General features: G+C 41.0%; 1 protein-coding gene across 1 annotated transcript; it reads right to left on the minus strand.

The window, feature by feature from the left end:
- Positions 1-5,685: 5,685 nt before the first annotated feature.
- Positions 5,686-27,233, minus strand: crtac1b (cartilage acidic protein 1b). The gene is made up of 14 exons (XM_073482308.1): positions 27,049-27,233; positions 24,791-24,987; positions 24,281-24,417; positions 19,206-19,362; positions 16,976-17,110; positions 16,738-16,880; positions 11,545-11,681; positions 9,259-9,341; positions 8,895-8,995; positions 8,637-8,805; positions 7,369-7,514; positions 6,348-6,390; positions 6,094-6,237; positions 5,686-5,813 (listed from the first exon to the last, which is right to left on the minus strand). Exons 1-14 carry the CDS (start codon positions 27,231-27,233, stop codon positions 5,686-5,688), a joined length of 1,905 nt encoding a protein of 634 aa, XP_073338409.1.
- Positions 27,234-27,877: the final 644 nt, after the last annotated feature.

Genomic DNA, 27,877 nt, shown 5'->3' on the forward strand with positions numbered 1-27,877 from the left:
TGAATTTGATAATGTGTTATCACTTATTTAATTATCTTTGACGTGTTTAGATAATGGCTCGAAATTAGCAGTAATTACAATAACCTGCAGCCCACTTAACAGCCAGCTGTTGTGGGTAATGCCATTCATGCTCAAGTGGTTGTTCAAGTAGCTTAATCTGTAATGTCACTGACTCGTTTGAATGTTCAGGCACGGTGAAATTAGTCAAATAAATTGAAATCAATTGACATGAGGTGTGCTCCAGCAATTATAAACACGAATGATGAAGCGTTCATTTTCACCTCAGGTTGCACCTGGGATTAGTCCTGCACTGCCTGGCCCAAAAGCACAGGAGATGAGAGTCTGCACGGAGCATGACTCTGCTCATGAAGCTGAAAAACGTGCCTGGTTGTTTGCATCCGGGACAAGCTCGTTTTCAGAAACTAAAGAACAAACTGGCTTCAGCTACAAAAATGGCCGCCACAGTATATACATCCACATCTACACAGCTTTTTCTTCTCCACTCCTTCCGCTCCTTTTTTCTGGTCATTTCCAAGCAGTACAAATATTTTCTTAACATATCCTTCTGTATCTGATCTTATGTCAGTCTCTGTGGCCGCTTCATGGCATGTGTACATTGTGCAATTGCTGTTTGTGGGATATTTTGTGATTAGCGGTCTGAAGCACACACACAAAAAAGGCATTTGGATTGTTTTTCCACATGGAGCAGGCTGCACACACACAAACACACAGACACACGGGCCCAAACTCCCCTGAAACACACACACACACTGAGCAACGTGTTCCAGGTTTTATTTTTTCACAGGGACATCTCCACTTGCAGTTCATTTCATCAGAGAGAAACACAGCTGGAGCTTCTGGGACGCAAACAATCCCGTGACCATGCCAGACACACTCACACACGCACACCATCTTTCCTGCAGGTCGTTGGACATCATTTAATGACACTGTTCAGCTACATTACACAGTTTGATTTCTTTTAAAGAGGTCATATTATGCTTTTTGGGGTTTTGCCCTCCTTTATTGTGTTATGTATCATTTATGTGCCTGTAAAAGGTCTGCAAAGTGAAAAAGTCAAAGCCAAAGGGAGTTGCTCTTTCCCACAGAAAACACTGCTCCTGCCTGCCTGAAACGCCTGGTTTGGAGTCGAGCCTTTACTTCCAACCTTATGTGAGTCACTATGTAACAAGCGTTATAGAAATATATATATATATTTATATACAGCTGTACCACAGCCATGCTTACCAGCTGTAGCTGCGTTATTTTAGATCACACTACCTTGCTCGGCATGACCCGCCCTACTCTGCCTCTGATTAGCTACATCCCGCCCCTTAAGTAATGCACATGTGCAACTCTCATCAAAGATTGAACAGAGGCGAGATGTCTCACTCTGTAGCTAAAACAGAGCATTAAAGACACAGTGTGAGAAGGAGTGCTGCAGCAATGCACCATATGAGAAAAATAATGTGTTTTTTGAAAATTAAAGTATGTAAACCTACTCTACTAGGACCCCCAAATAAAAGTATGAACCTGAAAATCAGCATAATATGACCTCTTTAAAGCTTACCTCGTCCACAGCGGAGTCTTTTCTGTTGTTCTTATTACTGATAACATATCATTTCTCTACCTTTCTGTCCTATAAATCTGTAAATCTACTTCCATGTGTGTCCAAAGTGCTTGAGTAAAGTAATCCATCACTGTCAATACTGTGTTTTCATTTATTTTTTCACCTTGAATTAAACTCCAGTTTGACTGGACACAGAAAAGCTTCATATCTGAAATGAGTCTTGTATCACTGTGAGAACTGTGATTTCCAGACTCCCCCTGCATGTTTGAATGGGCAGAGTAGTAACACAGTATGTTTAGTTGCACATTGCATGTACACATCGTCGACAATCTTCTGTGGTATCCTTTCTCTCTTTACAAACTTCAGAATCAGCTGAAATGCCACAACACATTTCAACACATTTATAGGAAAAGATACAAACTGGATTCACACAACCATGTCTGACAACAAATGATTACATCGTTAGTAGGATTGTGTAGGAGAATGTGAGGGTTAAAACAATGGAGTGTCCTCTTAAAGCGTGCAATTTTTTGATAAACAACGTGTGGATCTTATTGTTCATGCAAACTATGAGCTTACATCTCAGATACAGTTCGAGGCTGACCCCAGAGTGTGATTCAAACTACAAAAAGTTTCCACTCCCTCCTCATGATAACACTTCCACAGCAACCTCAGTTGAACCTCATTAACATTTCTGTTTCTATAAACATATTCAAAAATTTAACTTAGCTGTGATTTCTCTGAACCCTCAGTAACTCTCACTCTCCACAGATTCTTTGGCTTTCACAGAGAGCATGACAACATCATCAGTGTGGATCCAACAGAGATCCGCCGTGAGTAATTTTAATTGCTTTAACACATCCATCATCGTTTGCTTATTAGTTTTTCATGCTCCGATGCCTCTTAGTTTTTCATTAAAAATGTCTCAGAGAGAAGTAAGTTCAGTGTCTAAATCTCAGCTGAAATGTTTGATATTTACAGGTGGCATCTGTGGTCTGGGTCCAACTCATTAGCAGGCTCAGGGACTTATGTCAAGGGCCACGAGTTTGGTGGAATGTGTGAGGTTTTCGGCTAAAAATGTCCAAAATTTATATAACACTTGCCTCAGCGAGTGAATAGGGAGAAGTCTATGAATCACACACAGACTCACAAACACACACGCACTACTCTGGAGGACTGTACAGGCCAACACTTGATGATGAATCTATCCCCTGCTATGACAGTGATTGTGGTCTTAAACTGGATGAGTTGGGAGTTACGCTGTGTAGTTTCTGCACTGCGACTGCTGAGAGGAGAACTGATGCTCCCCTTCAGAGTAATGTGGAAGCTGTCAACATCTTGTGGGGGGGCGATGTTCTCACTTTTTGCTCATCTTTTCGGCCAAAATATGGATGCATTTCCTAAAAAGTGTCAAGAAACATGTGGCAAAGGAGTGTTGCATAAATAAATAAATAAATAAATTGAGGGTTAAAAGTAAGAAGAATCACTTCAGACACATGATGAGGAAAGTGGGGTTTGTTTTAGTTTATTTCAGAGAATCACAGCCTCCAGATATCCACACCTTCTTACTTTTGTCTTTGTGTCTTTGCAGCTTTATCTTTATTTCTTTAAATGTTATGGCGGGGTCCAGTTCTGATAAATATTAAATATTGTGATGTAATGTTTATTTAATATTCACATTCATAAGTCTGGTGATATTTTAGATTTTTCATACTGTCAACAAATCTCTTAAAAAGACCAAAATCCATGATGAATTGACCCTATTAAGCATCGCCTGTGTTTCCAGACCTACTGTATACATGGTTTCTCTGTGCCATGGAGCTCCATTGTTCTTCAAACATTAGTAAACAAATAAATGAGCCACACTGTTGCGTGAGTGACATGTTCCTCAGCATTGGCAGGGACAAAACTTTTCATTTCATCAATGTGTTACTGGCAAGTTAATTTACCACCTATTACTTGTGCTCTGTGTGGAGAAACAGCTCCTGATGTCCCTTCTCTTTCCTCTGGTATCATGCATTCTATCTACAAATCACAAAATGTGTTGGTATGGAAAAAAATGTACATTATCTGTGCTGTGCAGTGCAGGCAATAGAGTAAAGGGAGTAAAAAGACTCAAATTTAAGACTGTGCTTGATGTATGGACTGACAGCCCTGATAACTAACAGTGATCAGCTCTCGCCTCCTCTGTGTCTGACAGTTTATATTTCAAATATCAAATGTGCACGTGACTTAAAGCTCCCAGCCCCTTCCATCCCAGTCATAAAATGCTAGCATCGCAGACCAAAATTGGTCATCTTGGAGACAAATTTCATGTTAAGTACACTTCGCTGCAGCAATAAATAGCATACCCAACAAATATGCATCATTTACTCCTGTTAGAGTAACATTTACTAAAAACTACAGTTCCCAACTGGACAACATACAGTCAGAATGCCACAGACAGGGTAGGGAAGTGACACATTATTAAGGGACTTACTTATGCTTTATTGACTTTGTTTTTTCATGGGATTTTTTGACAATAACATATAGAATATCACCAGGATTGTCCTTTATACTGTAGTTTTACATTTTGTAGCAAATTATTTTAAAGCTGTTTAATATCTTTTTATGGATTCAAGTCAACCTTCCAGCTACTGTGCTTATACGTTAAAATGACATTAAAACATTAAAAAGATTTAACAGATTACTTTACTGCACATTATTGAGATTAATGTGGAACATCACCAGTGCTACATTAAATGGACTGGTGAGTTTCATTTTAGGTGTTTGTCCAGAACAATAGTTTATTTCAGAAAGCATCATGGTCCATAAAATCGAGATCATTTTCCTTTTGTCTGCATGTTCTTGTCAACTGCCCATTATTTTAATCTTAAATGGGAAAATAAGCAATAACTAAACTGGCAATTGACACATTTTTTGCTGTAAACGTGATTGCACAACGTATTAGCTCTAGAATAATGACACAAGGATTTAGATAGGCACTCCTTTAAACCTCAATTTCCCTGTGCAGTTTTCTCTGCAAGAAATCTCCCGGGAAAATGAAGGCTGACTGGTTAACGAGTCAGTCTGGCAGCCCGGCACCTCTTCTAATTGGTTCACGTCTCTATTATATAGCTATTTTGTCCTGTGTTGTTGTTAGCTGCTACCCTGTGGGAAATGAAGAACAACCTGGTTGTCTTTGTGACAGCGGCACAGACAATAATACCACTTGGAAACACTAATGGGGGATTGACTGTTTCCACTTTTCTTTTCTATGAGAATCATTTAAGAAATTAATTTTAGCAGTGAATATTGAAGGCTGAAGCTCGTTTAAAATGCACCTCTAAGTTTTAATTTAAGTGGCTGATCATTAAAAAATCAAGTCAATTATGATTCAAGTACACCTTCAGGCTACTGTACTTAATCAAATTCATTTACTCCTGCCGACTCTTGTGCTCTCTCACACACACACACACACTCCACTGCGCTGTTGTGTTATTCATAGGTAACAAAATGTAAGCTACCATCAGAGACAGATGGTCTGGCATATGTTTCTCTACCCGACGGTCTCTTCGGACGCACACACATACACACAGAACCTAAAGCTTGGAGACCTGGTGCTCCTCAGCATCCCAGTAAGCCTATAATAAGACTGAGAGTGACATTGTAAGGATTAATATAGTGGCACTGTGGAGATACAGATGGGGCCTCAGCATGTCTCTAATGAATGTGGTGTGTGGAGTCAGTAGATCTGTCTGCTGTACAGTGTGTGCAGTGCTTTATGTGCTGCAGCCCGACTTATTGACTTGGCTTCGGTTCAGGTCCCACTAAGATAAGTGCCAGGTGATGACGTGAGGGCTCTGCGGGTGTGACACAGTTACTTCTGAACCCCGTAGCTCCCAGCGAGCATGCTCCCTGTGTGCTTCTTTATAGTCCAGAGGGGGCCGGGAGCCAAGAGGTGACACATACCAGCGGAGAGCGGTGGGCAAGAATGTGAATAACTGTTGGAAAAAGATAGCAGAGATCCACAGAGGAGAAGGAGGAAGAGATGTTTCAGTGAAAAGTTTGCTTTGAGAGTTTCTGTACATCCCCATTAAGCAGTGGAGAGAGTTGTGAAGGGGAGAAGACAGCGACAGCTACAGTAGTCCAGTCTGGAGATGGGAGGAGACGAGTGGTAGCACAGAGACGGAGAGCAGCCAGAAAGAAATGCCCGACCACCTGCGTTCCCCAGAAGACCGTGTACCCCCAAAGTAAGCGATCTGGGCTGCAGAGAAAGAGGCGAAACAGAGGGCAGGTAAAAGTTAGCCAACATCTGCGTCTTTATGGCTGAAAGAGAGCTCATTCACATGGGGGAGTTAGTCATGCAAGACAGCGGGGTGCAGAGAGGGGACACGGTCAGAGGAATGTTAGCACCTCTAAGCCTTTACTCCAAACCAGAGTAATTAAGGCAGCTTAAGGCATCTCGTTCTCTGGCAGTGCTTCCTTTGTTCTCCCGATCTTAGTAATCCAGCTAAGTCTACCCTGACTCTGCCAGGACCACTCACCCACACAGGCCGAGCCATCATCGTTGGGCTCAAAGCCCTGGTTGCATCTCCTCTTGGCGCGGCACTTATAGCTGCCATAGGTGTTGGTGCAGATAGGGCGGTCAGAGGGGCACACAGAGGGGAACTGGCTACACTCATCTTCATCTGAGGGAGGAGGATGGTAAGGCAAGGGAAGGAAACACACTTTTTGTCTTGATTTTGAAAAAAAGGACACAAGTAGAGAGCGGGTCAACAGATGGATGTTTGCAGCTTACCTGTGCAACGGCCATTCTCATTCAGGGCAAACCCATGACCACACTGTAAGACACGGTCAGTCTGATTAGAAACAAGAATGGGTTTGAATGAAAATCCTTTTATGTGTAGACTGTTTAAGCAATTATACAGCCAGGTGACAAATACAGTAAAAGTTGATAAATGAGTGGAGAAACATAACTAATAGAGACACTTTCACTCTGATTGAGCAATTGTTGTTGGCGTGTCTCGGAGCCACTTGCACCCTTAGAGAGAAGGCTAATTGCTTATGAACATAAGTTATTCCAAGTGATTCCATGTTGGCTGTAGCCATGTTCTCATCAGTGTATTTAAATTAGAATAGATTGAAAAAGAAGAAGAAGAAGAAGAAGAAGAAGAAGAAAGTGTATTGGTAAACATCTGGTTTTGTTTCCTGTTTGCAGCCTCCACTTCTTCTACATGTGTAACATAGCCTTATTCACATTGTCTTTTTTTTTTCTTTTTTGCAATATTTTAAAAGTTCGCTTCATATTTTCTTGACAATTAAATGGACACACTGCTACAACCATTTTATTGTGATGCCGTAAGGTTTGCATTTGTATAAAAATTTGAAAATCCCAGTCAAAATTTGTGAGGTCTGTGCTTAGCCGGATCAAACTGTGTGGAGCCCATATTAACCCAGTATTCTTCCCACTTTCGGTGCATGTCCCATGCCATAACACTACCCAACCCCAAGTTTGCTGTGTTGTAGTTTGACTTCACAGAAATTGAAAAAGGAATATGCAATAATATAAGCACAAAATATGTAGAATTAAGGTCTAAACATTAGTAAGCCTGAAGTTATCGGGATCACTGAGCAGTCCTGTGTTACATGTGTTCGTTTTAGCTCCTTCATCTCAGAGCAAAGCCAGAACAGTTCATTGATATTGAAATTGAAAACAAGGGCATTTTAAAATTCTACTCATAGTGGCCGAGCCAGTTCGACAAAGCATAACAATGTTTTAGATGTTGACAGTTGAGTATTGCTATGAAGCAGTGCTGTACCTCTATCTCCACAGTAGGAGTGATTTCCTCCTCATCTCTTGGATAGTGTATCTCCAACACTGTGTTGACGTCTGAGGGTTCCAGGGGTCGAGCCACCGAGCGGCCGTCTGGCCAGTACACCTCAACATTCGTGGCAACATCCTTACCTGGTCAGGCATACAGCACAGTCACAACACACACACACACACACACACACACACACACACACACACACACACACACACACACACACACACACACACACAGAGGAACATTCATACATCATTTTGTGATTTTCAGGAGATGCTGTAGTCTCATGAGGCCTTTCTCTTCCCCTCTTTCAGACAGGGAGTGGCACTCTCCCCTTCTCTCTCCATTAAACATTTTAATCAGGCAGAGAGAAAGCCCCTCTCCAGAGGGCCTCTGCAGCACTTAATTAAAGTGGCATTTCTAATGTAAACAGATCTTGAGTTACCTTGCCAGGCAGTGATCTGCTCAGCAGGTGTGCTGCCTGAGAGCCAAAGAATATTTCACCTGCTCTGAACTGCATGACGCCCTCTTGTTTAGTGGTGGGGGATGTATCACATGTCTTACAGTCTGTCGCTTTTTGCAAGTGTGTTCTGAAGCCACGATGAAGTGGAAGATTAGCTCTTGGAGTGTGTGATGAGTAATCAGGCAGTAAAATCAAGGGCCTCCAGAGATGATCTGTGTTTGGAGCCATTCCCAGGTAGCAGGGCTGGATGACCAGCAGCTGACAGTCCTATGGGGGCAGAAGGAGCTGGTTCTAGTCTGGCTTCCAGCGGCAACACCTGTCCCCCCATCTCTCTCTACTCTCCCATGGGTGTCCAATCAGGCTGGAGGTATAAAACAATGCTTTCCACATGGAGCTGTCATTTTTCTTCTCACTGCTCATTATGTCATCCATATCTCTTTGTCTGTCTAACCTTTACTCATCCGTCCCAAGCAGTGGTGCTAAAAATGGTAAGTCAACTAAGCGATTAATCGATCAACAGAGACTAAATCAACAACAAGTCTTTATCCAAAGAAAGAGCCAAACATCTGCCTATTTTGGCAACTCACATTTGAGAGTTTTTATCAGTTGTAATTGTCAGGCTAAATATGCTACCTGAAGACATCACCTTGAGCTCTGACAAGTGTTGATGGACAGCTACAAAAAAGGAAAAATAATTCCAAAATATATAATCTTTAGTAAAAGCTCTAACAGAGAACCAGTTAGCAATAACAGATGCAATAACAGTATTAGTTTAATTGTTGAAATAAAACCTTACCGAGGCCAAAGTGGGCGACAGGCTCCATCTCACACAGGTACCCTGAGCCACCATCGATGATCCGTGTGTGTGGGCCACTCTTTTTGGTGTACACCACCACTTTAGCTCCTCGGGCAAAAGCACCAAATTTGGTGCGGGGAATCACTCGCAGCCAGGAGTTAGTGGTTCCCTGAGACAGACAGAATAAGAAAAGGGAACTCTCAAGATAACACTGTCAAAGTGATGCTGAGGCTTTTCAGATGTCTTCCAAACACTCACCTGGATGACTTTGTAGACGGAGAGCGGCTGTGCTGCACTTTCCCCGTGAGACACCAGCAGCTCCAGACGGCCGTCACCATCAAAGTCTGTGGCTACAGCACCTGGAGAGCCATTACAGTGATGATGCAACTAAACACTTCCGGAAACAGCCTGCATAACAGTTATTGTCTTAATGCAGGGAAACATGGACATAATGTTTCATCAGTCATAGAACTAATTATGTGGAACAAGTCTTTATTTCTTTTATAAAGCACATGAAGGAGCACAGATCTCCAGTGGAGCACTGGTGCCACCTAATGGAAAGACTTTGGAATAGCAGACACTTGTCATTGTTGATGCTGAGATGAAAGATGAAAGCACTCACCAGTTCCTCGTCCTTCAGGCTCTGACGCCTCCCCAACGTTCAGCTCTTCTATCTGGGGGTCTCCATGTTCTCTCCTGCTCACCCTATCACATCAGCATCACAGCAATTGACACATTTTATATAGAAGCAACAAACTAACATTTTTGAGGTACTTGTACTTGAGTACCAAGTACTGAGTATTTGGCAATTAAAAGTACTCCACAGATTGAGATTGTACATACACATATATGCTGAACACTTGATAATACCATCATTAATTAATTAACCATAAATTTCCAGTAATTTTACTTTAGTTATAGTTATTTCTGTTTACAAAGAAATGCTTTATATATCATTTACCAACCATTTTCTAAACATCAGTTGCTACAATATAACAGCCATCCAAATAATGTTTACAGATGAGCTACACAGTATTATACACATGAGTTGTAACTTTACAATAAACAGTTGCTTGATGGATGGTTTATAAAGCATTTCATTGTTTGTTTACAGTGATATAACTATTAACTAAAGATGAATTAACTAGAAATGTTCAATTTATTAATGAAGTTTATTTCAAAGTGTTACCAAGATATAATCAGCTAAGAAAATATGATAAAGTGACATAAACTTAACTATATTACAGTACATAAAGTATGTAAAATTAGCCTTCCTCAACCAGCTACACATTAAAATATTACTGATAAGTTAATTTGTCAGAGATAATACTCCAATAATGTAATATACTGTATAATAATGTAACATCTAAGAGGGGATACTCAACTTACTTTAAATACATTTTGCTGACAATAATTTTGTACTTTTATTTGTGTAGAATGATAAATAGAGACTGCAGGACTTTGCAGTGGGGTATTGCTGCTTTAAATAAGGATCTTCATACTTCTTCTCCTTCCCCTCCCTAGACTCAAATGTCATCTCACATGACATTCAGTATTTGTAAATAGTAAGCAGGGCTGCAGGATATTGGAAAAAACTGACATGACATTGCGATATTGTGGTTTTCTGTGATATATAAAGCAACTGAAAAACACATTCATTTTATCAAAAAACCAAAGTAGGCCCTGCTTTTTTGGATACATTGATCAAGAATGACTGGTGGTTGCTGTGTATGCAGCGCCTGCATGTCTCTTTTGCTGACTAAGTGACAGACTTCTCCTGTAGATTAATCATAACAATGACAAACTTGTGAGTTCTGCTTTTGTATCAAGCAGAAAAAAAACTTGAAATTATATATGGTGCAGTCTTAATAGTAACTTTGAGGTCTTAATTTTTTTTAATGCTACATACAACGTAATTAAAATTTCAAAATGATTGACCTTCATTTATTTTATCTATTCATTTACTGATTTTTTCATCATAATTTACTTGGTTTTATGTGATTGTCATCTTTCTGTGAAGATGTTTTTTAAAGTATGCCTTATGAATGATTTGGCCTGACTTGAATGACAAATCATGCACATAACTACCTGCAATGCACCTTTAATGACAAAGCATTTCCATATCCAAGTTTCCTTTAGTTATAATTTCATTTCCCAGGGCACTAATGTGCTGATCCTGGCTGTTAAAGCCCTCAGCTCAGCTAAATATTGATTAGCAGAATTTAATTAATTAGCTCGGGCACAATAGTTTGAGCTTGTTTTTTTTTCAGTGCCAGAGAGCAGAGTTAAATTAGCTGATTCATCTTCATACTAGACAATGGCAGAGCCACGGGCTGTGGAGCAGCGACCCTCTCAGACCTTCAGCGTGTCCAGAAAGACAAATTCTCCTCCAGTGACCTGGCGTGCAGGACTATTCTGATCCAGGAAATCTCTGGGGCTTACACTGATTATTGATATTCAGTATGAATTGACCCACCAGCTCATGGCCACATTCATCATGACTTCTGCATCCTGTTCAGAAAAACATGCCAGATCAGATTCTTTATTCAGACAGGATGGGTTTATTCTACTATTAAGTCCTAACAATTGATATGTATCATATATTGCATTTTCAGAGCTCAGCTCATTAATATTATCTAGAGAGGAAGCCAAACCGTGAGCCAAAAAGAGACCTAAAACTGTCTTAATGAAAGACTCATTCATGTGTGGAGGAGGAGGCGGGATGCCAGACTAGATAAGTATCCTTGGCTGGGAATTTTAAATTCTTCTCAGCTTCCTCCAAGCCCGGTTTTAGAATATTAAATCAAGACACAAGAGTAATTCATTAAGCTCATCACCAAACTGCTATTAAAACTCACTACCATACTTGTGTGCGTATGTATGAGTGTGTCTATTATTGAGTGTGTACCTAAAGAGCCTGTTGGCAGATGGACCCCTGTAGGCGATGTTATTGAAGAAGACCTCCAGCTCGTTGTCATTGTCAAAGTCTGCAGCGATAACGGTGCGAACCGGGGACGGCATGGAAAACTTCTGGGATGCTATGTCCTGAGAACAAAGCAAACACATGGAACATCAGACACGCACACACACGCAAATGTATGCACGAGCTAAGAATCCAAACACAGGCAGGATTTTCTATTGCTGTGAGGTGAAATGCTTGAAATGCCTTTTCAGCAGTTAGAAGCTAAAAAAAGAAGAAAATTCAGCAGCAGCAGTCACAGAACATGCTCATGCTCATCTTCTATGCGTATACGTTACACCTCAATGTCTTGGGTTTCTTTCATATATTTCATATAAGTCTGTGTTCTTATATTTTCTTTTTTGGGTGAGTGCTGTTTTATTTTGACCTTTCAAAGAACTTTGAACTGGTTATGAATAATGATGCCTCTGTATGACCAACATACGCAAACAAGACAATCAGCGAGAAAATTGGTTATTCTATAGTTCCAGATTCTTGCCACTGGGTCAGATTCCGAAAATTAGATTCTATTTTTCATGGTGGAGTGCTGAAGATGAATTGCAGCGAGAGGCTGCCTAATGTTACAGCTCAGCTAAAGCGGTGGCCATTAATGTTTACATCCCGTTTGGCGGGTGTAGTTTGGTATAAAGAAAATAGTTTGTAAATGAAACTGCCCACAATACAGTCTCTGGATTATCTAGAGCAAGTGCGTCATGATTCCCAAAAGAGACATGCTGTTCAAATGTATTTTTTTGGGTGCTCTTAAAGCACCACAAGCTGCTAGGCAACTCACACCAAAACAATCTAGATGGACAAATAGCACCTGTAGTGCTATTTGCAAGCAGGAAAATATGTATTTTTGAATTTCAGGCAAACAGTCCCTTTAAAAAATCAGTTGCGTCTTCCAGTAAATGTCCTTTTTGTTGCTATATATGCTGATAACAGCATATTCTCAAATTCTATAAAATGCAATTCTAAAAATAGTTTTTTTTTCAATGGGAAGGATGGGGTTGGTTCACAAATGCCCCATTAACACCTAGGGGTAGTGTCCCCATTCTTGTTGGGATAGAGGAGTATGTCGAAATGTTAGGGCTACGTGGTGACCCTTCAAACGGAGGTTTATCAGGGACACCTCAAACTGAGGGTTATGACAACTCTCTGTCTTTCCATGTATTATGGTCCTTTTCTTCACAAAGAACATAAACGCCATGTACGACCACTGATGGCGTATGACGGTCTTGACGGGTCTCATTCATAGTGGGAGATTTCAACCACTACCTCAAGTAACTGTTCTCGAAACTGGAAAAGGAGGGTTAGGTGTAAAAATTGGAAATGGAATTGATCTTAAATCTCAACATTTTGCACTAAAACCTGTTTTTATTACAGCTTACATCCTATCTGTGTTCGGTCCAACAACACAGCGCACCAACCCACCAGTGGTGCAAGCTGAGCCAACTGCTCGAGAGTCTATTCCATAACATGAAGGTCACAAGTTCAACCTCCACAACAGACAGCACGTCCATCAATAATCCAGTCCTTGAGTTAGACACTGATCTGTCATCTCAGAATCACCCTAGCTACGAGTTTCATCAAAAGCCGAAAGATAAGAACAAAGGCCCGTTTTACATCCTCTGGCATCTGAAAAGTAGACTGCAGCTCTCCTGCCCCAAAAAAGTCTCCTCAGCAGAGGAGTTTTTGCACGAGAAAGTAACGGATATCTCCTCGCTTCAGTGACACGGTGATAAGTCGAGGAAGAGTTATAGAGCGGCCCTTCACTCCCTCCAGTATTTACTCCCTGTTTTAATTATAAGGCTCATAAAGCCGGTGGAGGGAGGGCGAACAGTGACCTTCTGCTTCTCAGGTGAAGGAGAGGGGATGGCCAACTGAGGCCATGAGGGGAGGGAGGGACAGTTCTTAATTTACTATATTACTAGCTGGATGAATAGATGTGCCATAAGAAAAAAAGAAAGGGACTCCCACCAAAACAAATATGGAGCATAGAAGCATGAGATTTACAGAAATAGAGGGGAGAAAGTTTGTTTAAAAAGTGCTCTACGGTTTTATATTATGAATCTGAAAATGGAAGGTAATTATTCACAACTTTTTTGAATGTGTTATGACAAGGAATTCATTATATTATATATTAAATTTTTTTTTTAATAATATTCCAAATATGTTGATTTTTAATTGTGTACTGTGTACTATTTTACTGCACTGTTTTATGACAAGAATTTCTACACTGTATACCGTACTCATTTAGTGTAAGAATCGCTCCGATTTCAGAACACAATTAAGAAAAACTTCTAGTTGGTAAGTTTTCCTTCTCTTGAAATACATTTTAATATGTGTGGGTGTGCTTTTGTGTAGAAGTGTTAAACCTTTTGTAAGGAAAACCTGGGCAATAGATTTTAATTAAAGCACAAACAGCCCTAATCGGCACTTTCCACTGCCCAGGCAAGCTGCTGTTTCAGCCCAATTTAATTAGCGGTTTACTGGAGTGATACAACGGCTTCATTATGCATGCCAAAGGTCAACACGGCGAGTAGGAGTGTCAGCTTGTGTGGAGGGAAGGGGTCCTGAATGTGTTGTGGGCTCGTGATTTAACAATCTTGGTTTTAAGAAAAACATCGGCCAGCTAATTCAATTTGTCTTCTGTGCGTGTTCCTGTGTGTGTGTGTGTGTGTGTGTGTGTCACACTGATGGAACTGTCTCTGGGCTAAGCATCACACATTAACCCCTTATTTGACCCCTATAAAGATGTCTCCTGTGACGTTTATCTCTTTGGTAAAAGATGCAGCTGCAGGTGCTGACAGATAGATCACCGAGCACGAAACCGCCGCAGATTTACAAGCACCAGAGCTCGTCTCCGTCTCTGCCGCTCTTTACTGTAATACACATACACATGTACACCGCTGCCTCACAGCGGTAGTCTATAGAGTCGTTGATTCAGTAAATCACTACGCGTCCATCTTTAAGTCCCACTCAATCTCAAAGTGTTCCCCCACTGACGAGTGTTAATTCACTGGCTGTCCGTTAGCATAGATAACTGTGAGTCACAGAGTGAATAGGTGAGATTTGCTGTTTGAGTGTTGCTTGTTCATTAGTCACTGATTCTGAGGAGAGAAGAAGTAGAGAGATCCACAGTCTCGCTTTAAAACTCACCTGCATCATCAGCTGCACCTGATCTTCTGATGAGGGAGTCATTCAACACAAAGACTGTACAATCTTTCCACCAAAGAAATAGTCCCAACCAAAATGAATGGTTACTACTTCAGATACGTGAATGCTTATTCAGTATGTTTTGTAATTTGGGTCAACTAAAACTTTGATCAATAAATTAAAGCCTCAGTGTGCTTCAAACAAAGTGCTCGTTAGTCTAATTGTGCACTGTATGAAACATTCATGGTGGTGGAATCTGGGAGGGCTTAATCTGACTGCATCAGATGATTCTTGTTTACAAAACCAATAATCAGACTTCCTGCAGCCACTGGTCAGTCATGCAGAGGTGTGAAGCTCTTTTTTAACTCTTCATGCGACGACTTCTGTCACTTTTTTATGCGAGCCTTTCCTTATCAGAAAAACAACCACACAAGTCAAAAATGAAAGCAGCTCATCACAATCCACATTTGTTAGGCAGCGACCTCTAGCAGCTGTAGTAATTATTACAGCTGCAAAGGAGGAAGTGAGGAGTAGAATTAGAAAAAGTCAAAAGTCTGTATAGGGCGAAGGTCGGGGATGGATGGGCGGGTTAAAAAAGCACAGGACTTCCATTCAGGAGGCCGCTGTCCGAGTCCAGATTGAAACCAGAAGTCACAATGAGCTCTTTTAACTTAGTAACGTAGTGAGGTAACATCACATACATAATAACATAGGTAACATAGGTACGTTACATAGTGATTGACCCCAACTACAAAAACAATCCTAAACCTAAGCAACTGTGACTGTACCATTTCAGTATGAGGATGTGTTATTTTGTGTGTACAACTGAAAGTGCAGTGATGGGATGTAACTTAACAGCTTCACTCAAGTACTGAAGGACAAAATCAAGATACTTTACTTTCTTTTCTTTTCATTCTACCTTCACCTTCTAATCCACTACGATTCAGAGGGAAATATTTTATTTTTGCTTTCACTACATTTATTTGACAGCTTTAGATAGTGTATTAGTTATTTTTATACCTGCAGATAGTGTGGGAGATGAGAAAAAAGCTCTGTGGTAATTTATTTTTTTATTTAGTTCTGTTTTGCAGGTTATGGTACGGATTGCCTAGTGTCAGTGAACCCTAACTAACTGTACATGTTATCTATAAAAGTATATGAAAAAAGTAGTTGTCGATTAATTGATCAATTAGTTGATTGACAGAAAATCACATGTGACTGCATTTCTCACCTTTTAACATTTTTTTTTGTTGTTGTTTTTACAACCAAACAAGCAATCGATTAATAAAAAAGAATAATTAGTTCATGAATCTGTAATGAAAATAGTCATTAATTGCAGTCCTGGAGAAAATCGTTCATCAAAATGAGCTCCACCTCAACCGACTACAACAGTAAAGTCTACTTTTATTGCACAAATGCATGAGTAATAATAATACAATGATATGATATATAATTATATAACAGTCACAGGGGACATTTTACTGCACTGAGCATCAACATGGACATTAAATGAATTCTCCAGTCAGTGCCCCTGACCAAGGCACTGGCTAACATCTGGAGTTTGTCCCAGGGCATGTACAGTGCTCACTGCTCCCTTGGGATGGGTTAAATACAGAATACCAGTTTCACTATGTTGTATGTTGTACGATACGTGACATAAATAAAGATTCTTCTTCTTCTTTTAATACTCAACTTACATTTTCCTGATTGTACTTACATACTTTTACTTAAGTCACATTTTGAATGCAGGATCTTTACTTGAAACAGTGGTGTTAGTGTGGTATCTGTACTCTTACTTAAGTAAGGAGCTGAATACTTCCTCCACCACTGTGAAACACTGGAACAGGTACACTTTTTGCGCATCCAACCATCGTTCGAAGCTTAATGGTACTTTCAAACCGACACTGATACAATAAGTCTTTAAATAAGTATCGGCATTTGTTTGCATTAGGTAATCTAACCAAGAAACACCCTTGGACCCACCTTGAACTTCTGTTTGCGGTTATTCATCTGAATGTACAGGCGATGAGGTCCATTCCAGTTCCCGTAGACAATGTCTGTCTTGCCGTCACGGTTGAAGTCTGCCAGAGCAACCCCTCTGCCATGCTGCATGGGGTCCTCCACACCTACAGGGATATGGTAATACACTCTGTTGTACACCAGATTCACATGAACTGATCTACAAGGCAATGATGTGTTAGACTGTGCACGTTGCTCTCACCAGCCTGCTGCGCCACATCAGTAAAAGTTCCATCTCCGTTGTTCCTGAACAGGAAGTTGGGTCCGTACTCGTTGTCGCAAAAGACGTCGGACATGCTCTGACTGACAATAGGCCCCACCACGACACCTCGCCCTCCTGCACAAATGGAGAAAGACAGACAGAGAATTAGCCAGTAAAAAAGAGGTTGAACAGAGAATTTGGGGGGAAAAAGGAAGCAGGATCGGTGAAACAACAGAGGGAGAGAAATCGGCTTCATAACAAAAGTGAACGACGAGAGATCATTACTGTTTTTCCAGGCCATTTCCCTCTGAGCAGAGCAGGTCTTTCTGCTGACACAGACACTGACTCTGATGGGCCACACACATACGAACACACCTCGGCACAAGCACAAACAAATACAAAAACACAAAGATGCGACACACGCTGGGAATCTTTTGCATTAACCAAAAACTAACAGTGATTTTCTCCTTACGAACAGATCTCTGTGACTGTTCAACACTCTCTCAATATCACTGCAGGATGTTCCAATGACATTCGATAAAGTGAAGTGTCTCACTAAAGTGTCTCATCTGAGACCAGCGGAGTCTAATTATGGAGTTGAAAGAGCTTTGATTGCCCTTCCAGTGTGCAGAATCAGTGCTGTGAGTCAGGACTCGCTGCTGATTTACTGGCCCGCTCCATCAGCCCAGACAAATATCACTCGCCCCCTATGGCCATAAACCACTAATGTCTCTCCGGAGATATGTAACCATTAGATATACAACTTCACCGACTGTCCCTCTGCTCTGATTAACGGCAGTTTGATGACAAAGCCATCCACCGTACATCATTCACAGTCATTCTGGTCCAGCCCACTCTGCCCCTCCGATGGCTTGGATGACATCCTGCATGCAAAAGGATCCGCACATGATGAAGATTGATTTTGTTACGCTCAAACACAAAGTCGTGTCCTGTTTCCAAAACTTCCTCGGACACAAGCGTCAAGGACTTTTCAGCGGTTACAATAAAGTATCATCAAGGCAGGATTTTTTACTCATGATGATCTCTATTATCAAAGAAACAAATCATGATGAAATTGTTCATTTTGGCATTTATTGTCCTCCTCTTCCACACCGAAGCAGGTATCCATCACAGGGTTAAGTGAAGTGTTGATCCAAGCGAGGGAAGTGAGCTGAGGTGAGGCGATAAATTCCGTTGCTATTTTTGATATAAATAATCACTCTCAAGGTCATCCATTCAGTTTCGGTAACTTTAATCAAAGTAATTCCTTTGCTCAGTTCAGTTCAGAGCGTTATTGTCCCAGAACAGGAAGAGCTATTGCAGCAGGCAAGGCAGAAAAAATCAATGAAAACACATTCAAAGTTGAGAGAAATAGGAGGCATAAAAATGGTAAACACAATGCACACATAAAAATGCAACAAATAAGCACCAGGGTTTGGTGGCAACTGAAAGTCTGGCTTTTGTATCTCTTACACCACATTTTCAGAAGGCTGTATCTTTGTTAAAAAGAGGATTTTAAGTCATACATTGCGAAGAAGGTTCTTGGGTGATTTGTCGACTAAAATGTCCGACCCGGATGACTGCTTCTCATCAGTGATTTTACCAGCCACCCAGACAATGTTCCCTTGCACACTTAAACAGCCAGCTAGTAGGAGGGTCAGGAGTGAGTATCTGAATACTTTAAGTGGAAAATACAGTCTCTGTTTCCCTTTCTTGCATGTAAAGCAACACTGACTCTGACTCCTGTAGCAGCGTCCATGTACTTACAGTATATTCACAGCTTCAGAAGTCTTGTAGAACCACAGCAGGCTGTGACAGATGTCATCTCTGGGCCGTTGAGCTGCTCTGATGTATGTGTGTGTCGCCCTTTGCGTCCTGTGACTTTGACTGGAGTAAACAGCTGACAGGGCCAAAAGAGCCCACAAACACTTCTTCCTCCCTCTCTCCCTCTCCAGTCATCTCTTTCTTCTCTCATGCTTACGCTCGTCATGTTCTCCTTCATTCTCTCACTTTTTCCTTTTTTTCTGGCACTCCTCCAACTCTCCCCGACTCGCCTCCTGTCAAGAACGCGCTCCGGACCAACGTCCTATATTTCAGACTCTCTGGGTACAAGCACAACAAGCATATGCTCCTCTGCAGATGTCTGTATAAATCAGGCTGAAGGTCCAGTGGTGCTGGAGGATCTTGCACTGAGGGTTTACATCACACACACTCATTTCTATATACCTACCAGTGAACTTGTTGACTCCGGCCTGCTCTGCCACATTGGAGAGGGCAATGACACCCTGTGAAAGGTCACTCGCTGCCTCATCCATTTCAATCAGAGCATGAGGACCCACATTGCCACTGGCATAGTTAGCTATGTAGATAGCATAACGCCCTGTGCCCTGGGGAAAAAAACAAATATGGTTAACATTTATTAAAGGAGACATATTACACTCGTTTTCAGGTTTATAATTTTGTTTTTGGTTACTGCTAGAATAGGATTACATGCTTTAATGCTCAAAACACACATCTGTTTTCTCATGCTGTCCAGTGCTGCAGCACTGTATTCTATTGTGTATTTGCATTACTGAATATATTGGGGACAAAGTGTATGTTTATATTATGAAGACAAAATTCATGTTAAGTTCTCACTCTTGTTATTTCCTTTTTATTGGGATATATTGGTTTCAGGAAACAGGTGTGTGCCAACAGAACAGGAAACAGATGTCTTCCTGTAATCAAATCATGATTGTTGGATTCTGTATAAAGAGGATGTACACTCATACTAAGTTTCAGGTTTTTTGCAATTAAACTCCTTCGATCACACAAGCTGCAGTCTCTGCATTTTTCCTGAAGAATACTTTATCTAACACTCTTTTAGCTCCTGTCTCTTTAAGGCCCCTCCTCCTGAATACCCAGTCTTCTGATTGGTTTGCACACACCTGAGCCAGCACCGCTAACAACAACGGAGCTCCATTTCACTAAATCACTTATCATTATTATTATTAGTAGTAGTAGTATTATTATTATTATGGATCAAACTATTTGCTGGCCATAAATTATGCATATGTTTGACATGGTGAAGTAGTGTGATGTCACAAAGTCACGAAAAAAGACAAGACTACTGACGAGGCATTTCCCATTAGTACGGACTTTGACTTTTTTAACTTTCAATACACAAGAATATGCACAAGAACCGATATAAAACACTGAAGGAAAAAGAAAAAAAACGAAAATATTAGGTCTCCGTTAATGCAATATAAAACCTGCAGTGTGGGACTTTTGTCTCCCCCTGCTGGCAGAGAAAGTAATTTCCAGTACCAGTCTTTGCTGGTTGATGTAAAATGCATCACTATCAAAGTCAGCACAGAATCCATATTTAAAAACTGTGGCAGTGATAGGCTTAATCAGCATTGTGTGAACTCGTTTAGCAGCGGCTTGAATGTAATGGATGTTCATTCATATGTTAAAGTCCCACACTGCAGATTTAATGTACTGTGGTTATATATTTAATATAATTAGAAAGCAGAGTGGGCATGTGTAGCTCCATAAATCATTTGATGATTCAGCAGAACTCTTAAACGGTTAGTTCACCCATTTTACAGAAAAGACATATAATATTTGGTGTTCACAGTATTTATGAATAGTATTTAAACTTAAAATTTAACAGCAGCCTCTCTTCTTTTAAACGTATAATATGTAATTTCCGCCGTTGGGGGGGCTCTCTATCAAAATAAAACTACTTGCAGAGTGTCGTGGGCGAAACCAGTCAAATCAGATTCTGCTCTGATCTGGAGCCGTTTACTGACAGGAGAGATTACTGTTTAAAATTTTGGGATCAAAAAATGGATTAATCTTCACTCCTATTTATCGACCACTCGACCAGTGATCCATGGAGCTGACCTCTTTTATCTGTGTTTCTGTCATCTTACTGTAATAAATGTTGACCGCTGACTGGAGCTGGATGGGAAATGTACTTTATTTCATGGAGACATTACAGAGAGGAGAGGGGGAAAGAAGAGGACGAACCGGAGTCTCTGGTGCTGAATAGTGACAGTTTTAGAGAGTTAAACACAGACACACTCTCCTTGCGTGCCGTTGCTGGCTAACGTTATTCAGAGCTAATGTAGTAAAGTAATCTGGCTGTTTACAGCGGATAAACGCTGCATGAGTAAGGCGAATAAACATACATGATCCTGCAGTCAGACTCACTTTGTTGGTGGTGGATACAGCATTAAACAACCACCATTGTTGATGAAAATGTATCTGAAGTAACTCAGACTAAAATGTTCACAGACAAGGTAATGTTAAAATATATATATATATATATATATATATATATATATATATATATATATATTTATATATATATATATATATATATATATATATATATATATATATAAATAAATACAATTTTATTCATGTAAAGCTTAGTCTCGTTTGCTTCCCTATCCCAGAAGTAGCAACAGCGACTTAATGAAACGCAGTTAGTTTGAGTAAACTTCTGGGTTTGTTGGAAACATTTGCGATAATGTAAGTACACAACCCAACAAAATATATAACAATGAAATGGTCATTTTCAGACATTTTAATACAGGATTTCTACATATATCTTGAAGGGAACTCTGGAAAGACATGTTGCTGCTGATTTTTAATCTTTAATTGTTGTCAGCAGCACCAACAATTTTTTTTTAAAAGGTTAACCAACCTTTTTGGACACAACATATTACCACCTTTTAGGTTAATGCTGCTGTAATATATCTTTATCAAATTAAGTGTTAAAAAGCTCTATATTCCAACAGTAACCACTGGTATAGAGTGTATGGATAGTAACCCCTGTCTCTCCTCCACCCTGCTCATGCAGTTAAAGTGAAAATAAATTTTCTGGTATCCCTGCCCTCTTTATCCAATCAGGACAGAGTCCATAAAGAGGCGGGACAGAGAGCAGGATCCTCCTGTTTTCTGGTATTTCTGGCGATTACTGTTGCACGTGCATGTGGTGACGTAGAGAAGACGGAGGGGATTGCTGACTGCAGAATGGACAGGAAGTTAGCTAAAACGACGACTCTTACAGCAGCTTTAATTTGGGGAACTTGTTAGCAAACAGTTCATTATTAACACATCCAGCAGATTCTAAACAACTTCTTCATTCAGTGGCGACAAGTTTGTGTCCACCTGACTATAAGTCCTATATTTTCACTCTTTTAGCTCTGGTTTTGGTCTCAACCAACTCCTGGGAGAATTATTTGGCTCTTTAGCTGCTTCACCATGTTCACAAGATAGTATCTAATTGTTTTGGTATGCGGTTGGATGCTGAGCAGGTAGGATACGGTGAGTTTTAAGGGATTTTTAACAAAAAAAAAAAGAAAGAAATGAAAGAAAGAAATACAATGGGAGTCTTAAGTTGTGTCTGGACAGCTAACCAATGAGCTGAAACTCACTATAAAGCTCAATAAAGCCAAAGAAGAGCTGCAGATTCAGGTGAAATCTGATGCATTGTTGTTCTCCAAATTGTTTTTATAGAATTAAATACACTATTTGTAACCTTTTCATTCTTTTTTAAATGCACAGTCTCACCTTCTCCCAATCAAACCTTTTCTCTCCCCCTTTATCTCCTTTTACCTTGTTTCCTACCCTTTACCCTCTCTCCCTCAGCCTCTCCCCTGACTCTTTCCTCTGCCTCCCTTTGGAGATTAATTTCACACTCCATTATCAGCCAGAGTCCCTGCAGACACAAACTCACAGACGGAACCACACTAATAGACTACACACTCGATTCCAATGAGCTTTCCCACCAGGCCTAACATATTTCAATCAATACAAACACATGCACACATGCAAAAACGCACACACTGAACGCGCCATTCCACCACTTGTGTTAACTTTACTGTATTTTCACAAGACAAGAAAAGCAAATGAGGCTCGTTGATGTAAATGTCATGAAGCGTCACATGGCCTGCTGAGGTAGGAGGAGGAGTGGGTTGCACTTACACGCACACACACTCAGACACACTCAGACACACTGAGAATGAACTACAGCGAAAGACCTGAAGGCCACCAGCAGTTACTTAACAAACTTAAAAGTCAATGATTTTTCAATAAGTCTTCACCCAAGGCTAATTTCTGTCACTGGGATTGGCATTGTGAATAGTGTGACATGCATGCCTGCGTGTTGGCGGCGGCGGCATGCCCTTTACACCAGTCTCTACAGCTATCACTGAGAAGCCTAATCTAATTTGGTTTTTAAAGGGAAACGTATATTGTGCTTTTTATCAACTGCATTTCAATTATTCTGGCTTTTAAAATCCACTTATTCTCAGAAGCTCCATCCTGCCTGAAAGTGAAGCGATCCATCAGTTCAACGTGAGACCCCTCAATATGTCACCTTCATCAGTTTGTGAAAGACTAATGATGAGACGTCACTTTCAAGGAGACTGGGAGGGATGAAACTCTCGGATGACTAATTATCCCTCTTTTCCTCTGAGTGATAACACTTTATTTATGAGCAAACGAGACCGAACGCGTTAGCCTCCTAGCATGCTTTGATTTTGGCCTGTGTAACCTTCTCTCATTGTTCCAATCTGTTCTAATAAAACTTGCTCAGCAGTAGGAAAATGTGATCTCTCTTTCTTTCCGTCAGTCTGCTGGAACTAGCATGGAAGAGCACACATCAGGGTTTTGGCTTCCTCTGAAAGCATTATGCCATTAACAGCAGATATCTCTCCAATCAGTTTGGCAGCTGCACAACCATCAGTGCTCACTGAGATGCGACTGTGGTTAAGAAAAATCTATTGTAATCCCTACTGTCCTCTCTTCCTACTATTACTTTCTTTATCCCGTCCCCTGATTGGAAGTGAGAACTCTACGCGTGTGTGTGAGATAAGACACAAAGAAAGAGTGTGAGCGTGTCAGTCAGAGAGAGAAAAAAAGGAAGTAAAGGAGGTGGAGAGAAAGGAGGAAAACAATGGTAAAGGGACTGAGGGAAAGAGAGAAGACGCTACGGGCAGAAAGCAGTAGTGTGCAGTCATCACTCCTCCCCTCGTACGATGTTCTATAAAACAAACGAGCCCTGGCTTCTGTAATTACACTGGTGCGATGGACAGAAGAGAGAAAATGGCACACCATTCCCCCAAATGAACTGTCATAGCACATGCTGAGAAGGGCGGCGTAGGCAGGGCATGAGTTATCACTGGTAAACAAACAGAAGCACCCATGCATGCACGCAAAAGACACTCAGGGGAGTTTGTGTGTGTGTGTGTGTGGTGCAGATCTGCATACTCTACTCTGTGTGTGTGTGTGTCTGTGTGTGTGTAGTACCTTTCTGTCCACACAGGCCACTGAGCGCCCAGCCATACGGTTGGCAACATCTCTGTGTTCGTTAATGTCATCGTTCAGCAGATCTTCAAAGCGTCCATTACGGAACTTAAACAGCTTGTCAGAATATGTTGCCCGACCTTGATGTGGAGAGACGCAGAGTTCAGCAGAGGCAAAGACTGTGCTGAGAGTAAAGAGGTGTTATGCAATACAAGAACCGTGGGTGATTGGAAACAGAAGAGCAGGTTGCTGTGGCTGCAAGTGACCTCTCTCATTTTTATAAAGATGATGGAGGGGAGGTGTTGCCGTTTGGGCAGTGCGCGCTCTGCAGCTCTCAGATTGATTAATAGCAGCACAACACTTATCTGTTATCTGACGAGGACTCAGATGAGATAAGCTTAATATCTGCTTACTGATACTCCTGCTTTGCCTCTGTACAGAAAAGAGGTACAACCCCTGTGTGAGTGCAGTGTATTTTTTATGAAAGCGTTACTGTACCAGACTGTACTGTACCAGAAAAGGCGTTATTGGTGTTGAGGACATAAATCTCCTCCCGACCGTCCCCGTCGATGTCGCACGCTGTCACCCCGATGGCGTTGCCATGACGGTCTCTCAGGGCGTAGAAAGGGGAGCTACGGTTGTCAACAGCGATGTTGACAAGCCTTTTCTTCTCCTTGTCGTACTTCAGCACCAGGTTTGGGCCGTTGTAGCTGTCAACAGGCACCGAAGAGGAAAAGCGGTTACACCTTCATTTCATCAGACTGACAGCAGGAATTTGGAAGAAGTGCGATTCTTTGTTGTACAATTCATGAGTGGTAACTTCTGATGCAGCCTATAAATTCTCAAAACAATGTTTATGTTGCTTCATTTGTAGATAAAGTTACTCTAGATTCTGTTCTGCAGAATATTGTAAAACTGGGTTTTTAAAAGCCCCTGAGAACTGTGTGTGAAAGTGTCAAAAGTTAAAGGGGAACAACTGTTTGTTGTGTGTATGCACTACTACATATGTAAAGGAAACAAGTGAAAGTGAAAGTTCAATAAATTGCCTCCAGTGACCTCACTTAAGGGAACCAACACATGTTGGAGCAGAAAACAATACAAAAAAATCTGTAAGTGTTGAGTAAGAAAGAATTGACCATAACCAGCAAATCTAAAAAAAAAACACTCAGCAGTCGACTTGCATTGTGGGTAATGTAGGCAGGATTTCATACCACATCTCTGGTTTTGCAGGATAATTCTTTTTGTGCTTAAAAAAAAATCAAACCTTCCAACAATATTACAGTAGTTCGATGTAGAAAACCTGCCTAAGATGGACCAAGAGTGACATGGTTTTAAAACAACTTGTAACTGAACTGAAAAGACAATCGCACAAAAGAGGTGCACACCTTGACATTTGGCAAAACTGTGAACATGCAAAATTTTTAACATTGTAATGTGTTCTTACTTTTATATGTATGTAATTTCTCTCTTTGCATGATCTAAGTATTAATCACAAACTAAGTCAGTTGAGTACTATTTAAGCTAAAATTATTATCACCAAAATATTTGTGACTAAATACGCAACAATCAAAAATTAAGCACTTAGAATATAACACTGCTATTCTACTACATCAGGGCTGTGTGGGTGTGGTTAGATCATGTTTGATTGACAGTGGTTTGGCCTCATAAGCAAAAACAACCACCAGTCATCAGATTTGGATTCAAATGTTGCTCAAATCCTGATTGAGATCATCTTATAAGTGAGTCAAAAGCCCAGTGAGAGGAGCACGGACAAGAATTGTCAAAAAAATAAATAAATAAATCTTGCAATTAAAATGTTGTGTTCATGGAGGACCACAGCATTTAAGAAATAAAGTTTTCAGGGACTTTAAAATCAGCATCGGTTTTATAATTGTAAACACGGGGTGGACCGCAAAGTCATTTGCCTCAGGATGTCGATTAAATCAATCATCCTCTTACTGCACCAGGGATGGGTGAAGCAACAGCTTGTAGTCCAAATCAAATTTTGGCTAAATATTAAAGCTCTAAAAAGCCTCTTCGCAGTTGTGCACATTTGGATGTACATTATAAATGCTTTGAAATATTTTTGACATAAGTAGTCTGTTAGTGACAATAAAAGTGACACAGAAACGAGGCCACAAGGAGGACAAAAATCTGACACATCAAAAACACTTCAAACACTCCGATCTGTTCTGACCGTCATCATGGCCGTACAGTAAACCACATCAGTGTAATATAAAGCACTCCATCCTAAGACGCATCTAATCTTCAACCAAATGACATCCTCTATAAGGTTTTGTGATGCCCTCCTGTCCGGGATACCTGCTGAATAGGAAGTCTTGGCTAAATGACATTTATTAAGCAGGGTCATTTCGGTCCATCTATATTCTGTTAAGCGATGGGAGATTCATTACTGCCTCACTGGATATAGGCAGGCTTGCCAAACTGTTCCCATCATGGGCGCTCTATTCAATCACATCCATTTTCATCAGCTGAGTGAGCCTCATGGCACCCTTACTCATCTCTCGTCTTGGACTCTTTTGCCTTTGTCTTCAACCTTTAGCTTGGAAAATGACAGTGCACTTCCATTTTAGCCTCCAATTTAGAGTTTGATATTACTCAACGGTTAATTAATCGCTCTAATTGTGCGTAATGAAAAAAATTAGAGTGCTTGTAACACTGTAAAAAGAGCAAGGGGACATCAGAGATTTAGGGTTCACAAAGCTTGAATTAAAGTAACTTTAAGAGCCTGCCTCCCCCCTTTTTCTCACCCAGCTACAAACATCTCCAGGTCTCCGTCCCCGTCCACATCAGTGACGGCCACGCCATAGTTGAGCTGGGTGGGGTTGTTGTCGTAGTCGGGAGGAAGGACGGTCTTGGTTACAGCTGAGAACATGGGCTCCGATCGCTGAGCCGAGGAGACGGCGGGCAGGAACAAAACCAGCCACAACAACATCCTCACCTAAAGGGAGAAACACAGTGTTTGAGGAAGGCTGCCAACACGCTGTTCGTCTTTGTGCAGCTTCAAAAACCCCTCACACTTTCTTCTTTTTGAAAGGAATCTCCAAAAGATTTCATGTGCTGAGCAAAAGCGCAGCGAGTCTAAAGAAATTCACATGCAACACTCTTCGACCGGGCCGCGACACAAATTGATGCTGGCAGCCGACTCGAAGGGGAATCAAATAAAATCTGTAAGTCATACACTTGGAAACTGCAACACATGCCCTTGTTGCTAACACTCCCAATCCATCGCGCGGCAAACATCAGCAGATCGTTGGCAGAGCTTTCTGCTATACTCAGACATAAAGATGAAGATATACCACCGCAATCAGCAGCGTTCTGCAGGGTTAGATCTGAACAACCCATCACAGGCCGACAGGCTGAGGAAATAAAGGACAGAAAATCCATACATGGAGCAAGGGCATTAGCCAGAGGCCAAGTGAGCACTAAGGAAACCAATATGACCTGATATAACAGACATGAGGTGCAGTTTCCTCACAGACAGGGACCAACTCTAAATTAGGAAAGTTCTTTTGAGGGGCTGTGTGGTGTGCAAGTGTCCTTCTGGTGTCAGTAGATTAAAGGTGAACGTGGATGAAT

The sequence above is a fragment of the Pagrus major genome, chromosome 15, assembly GCF_040436345.1.
Source record: "Pagrus major chromosome 15, Pma_NU_1.0".
NCBI lineage: Eukaryota > Metazoa > Chordata > Actinopteri > Spariformes > Sparidae > Pagrus > Pagrus major.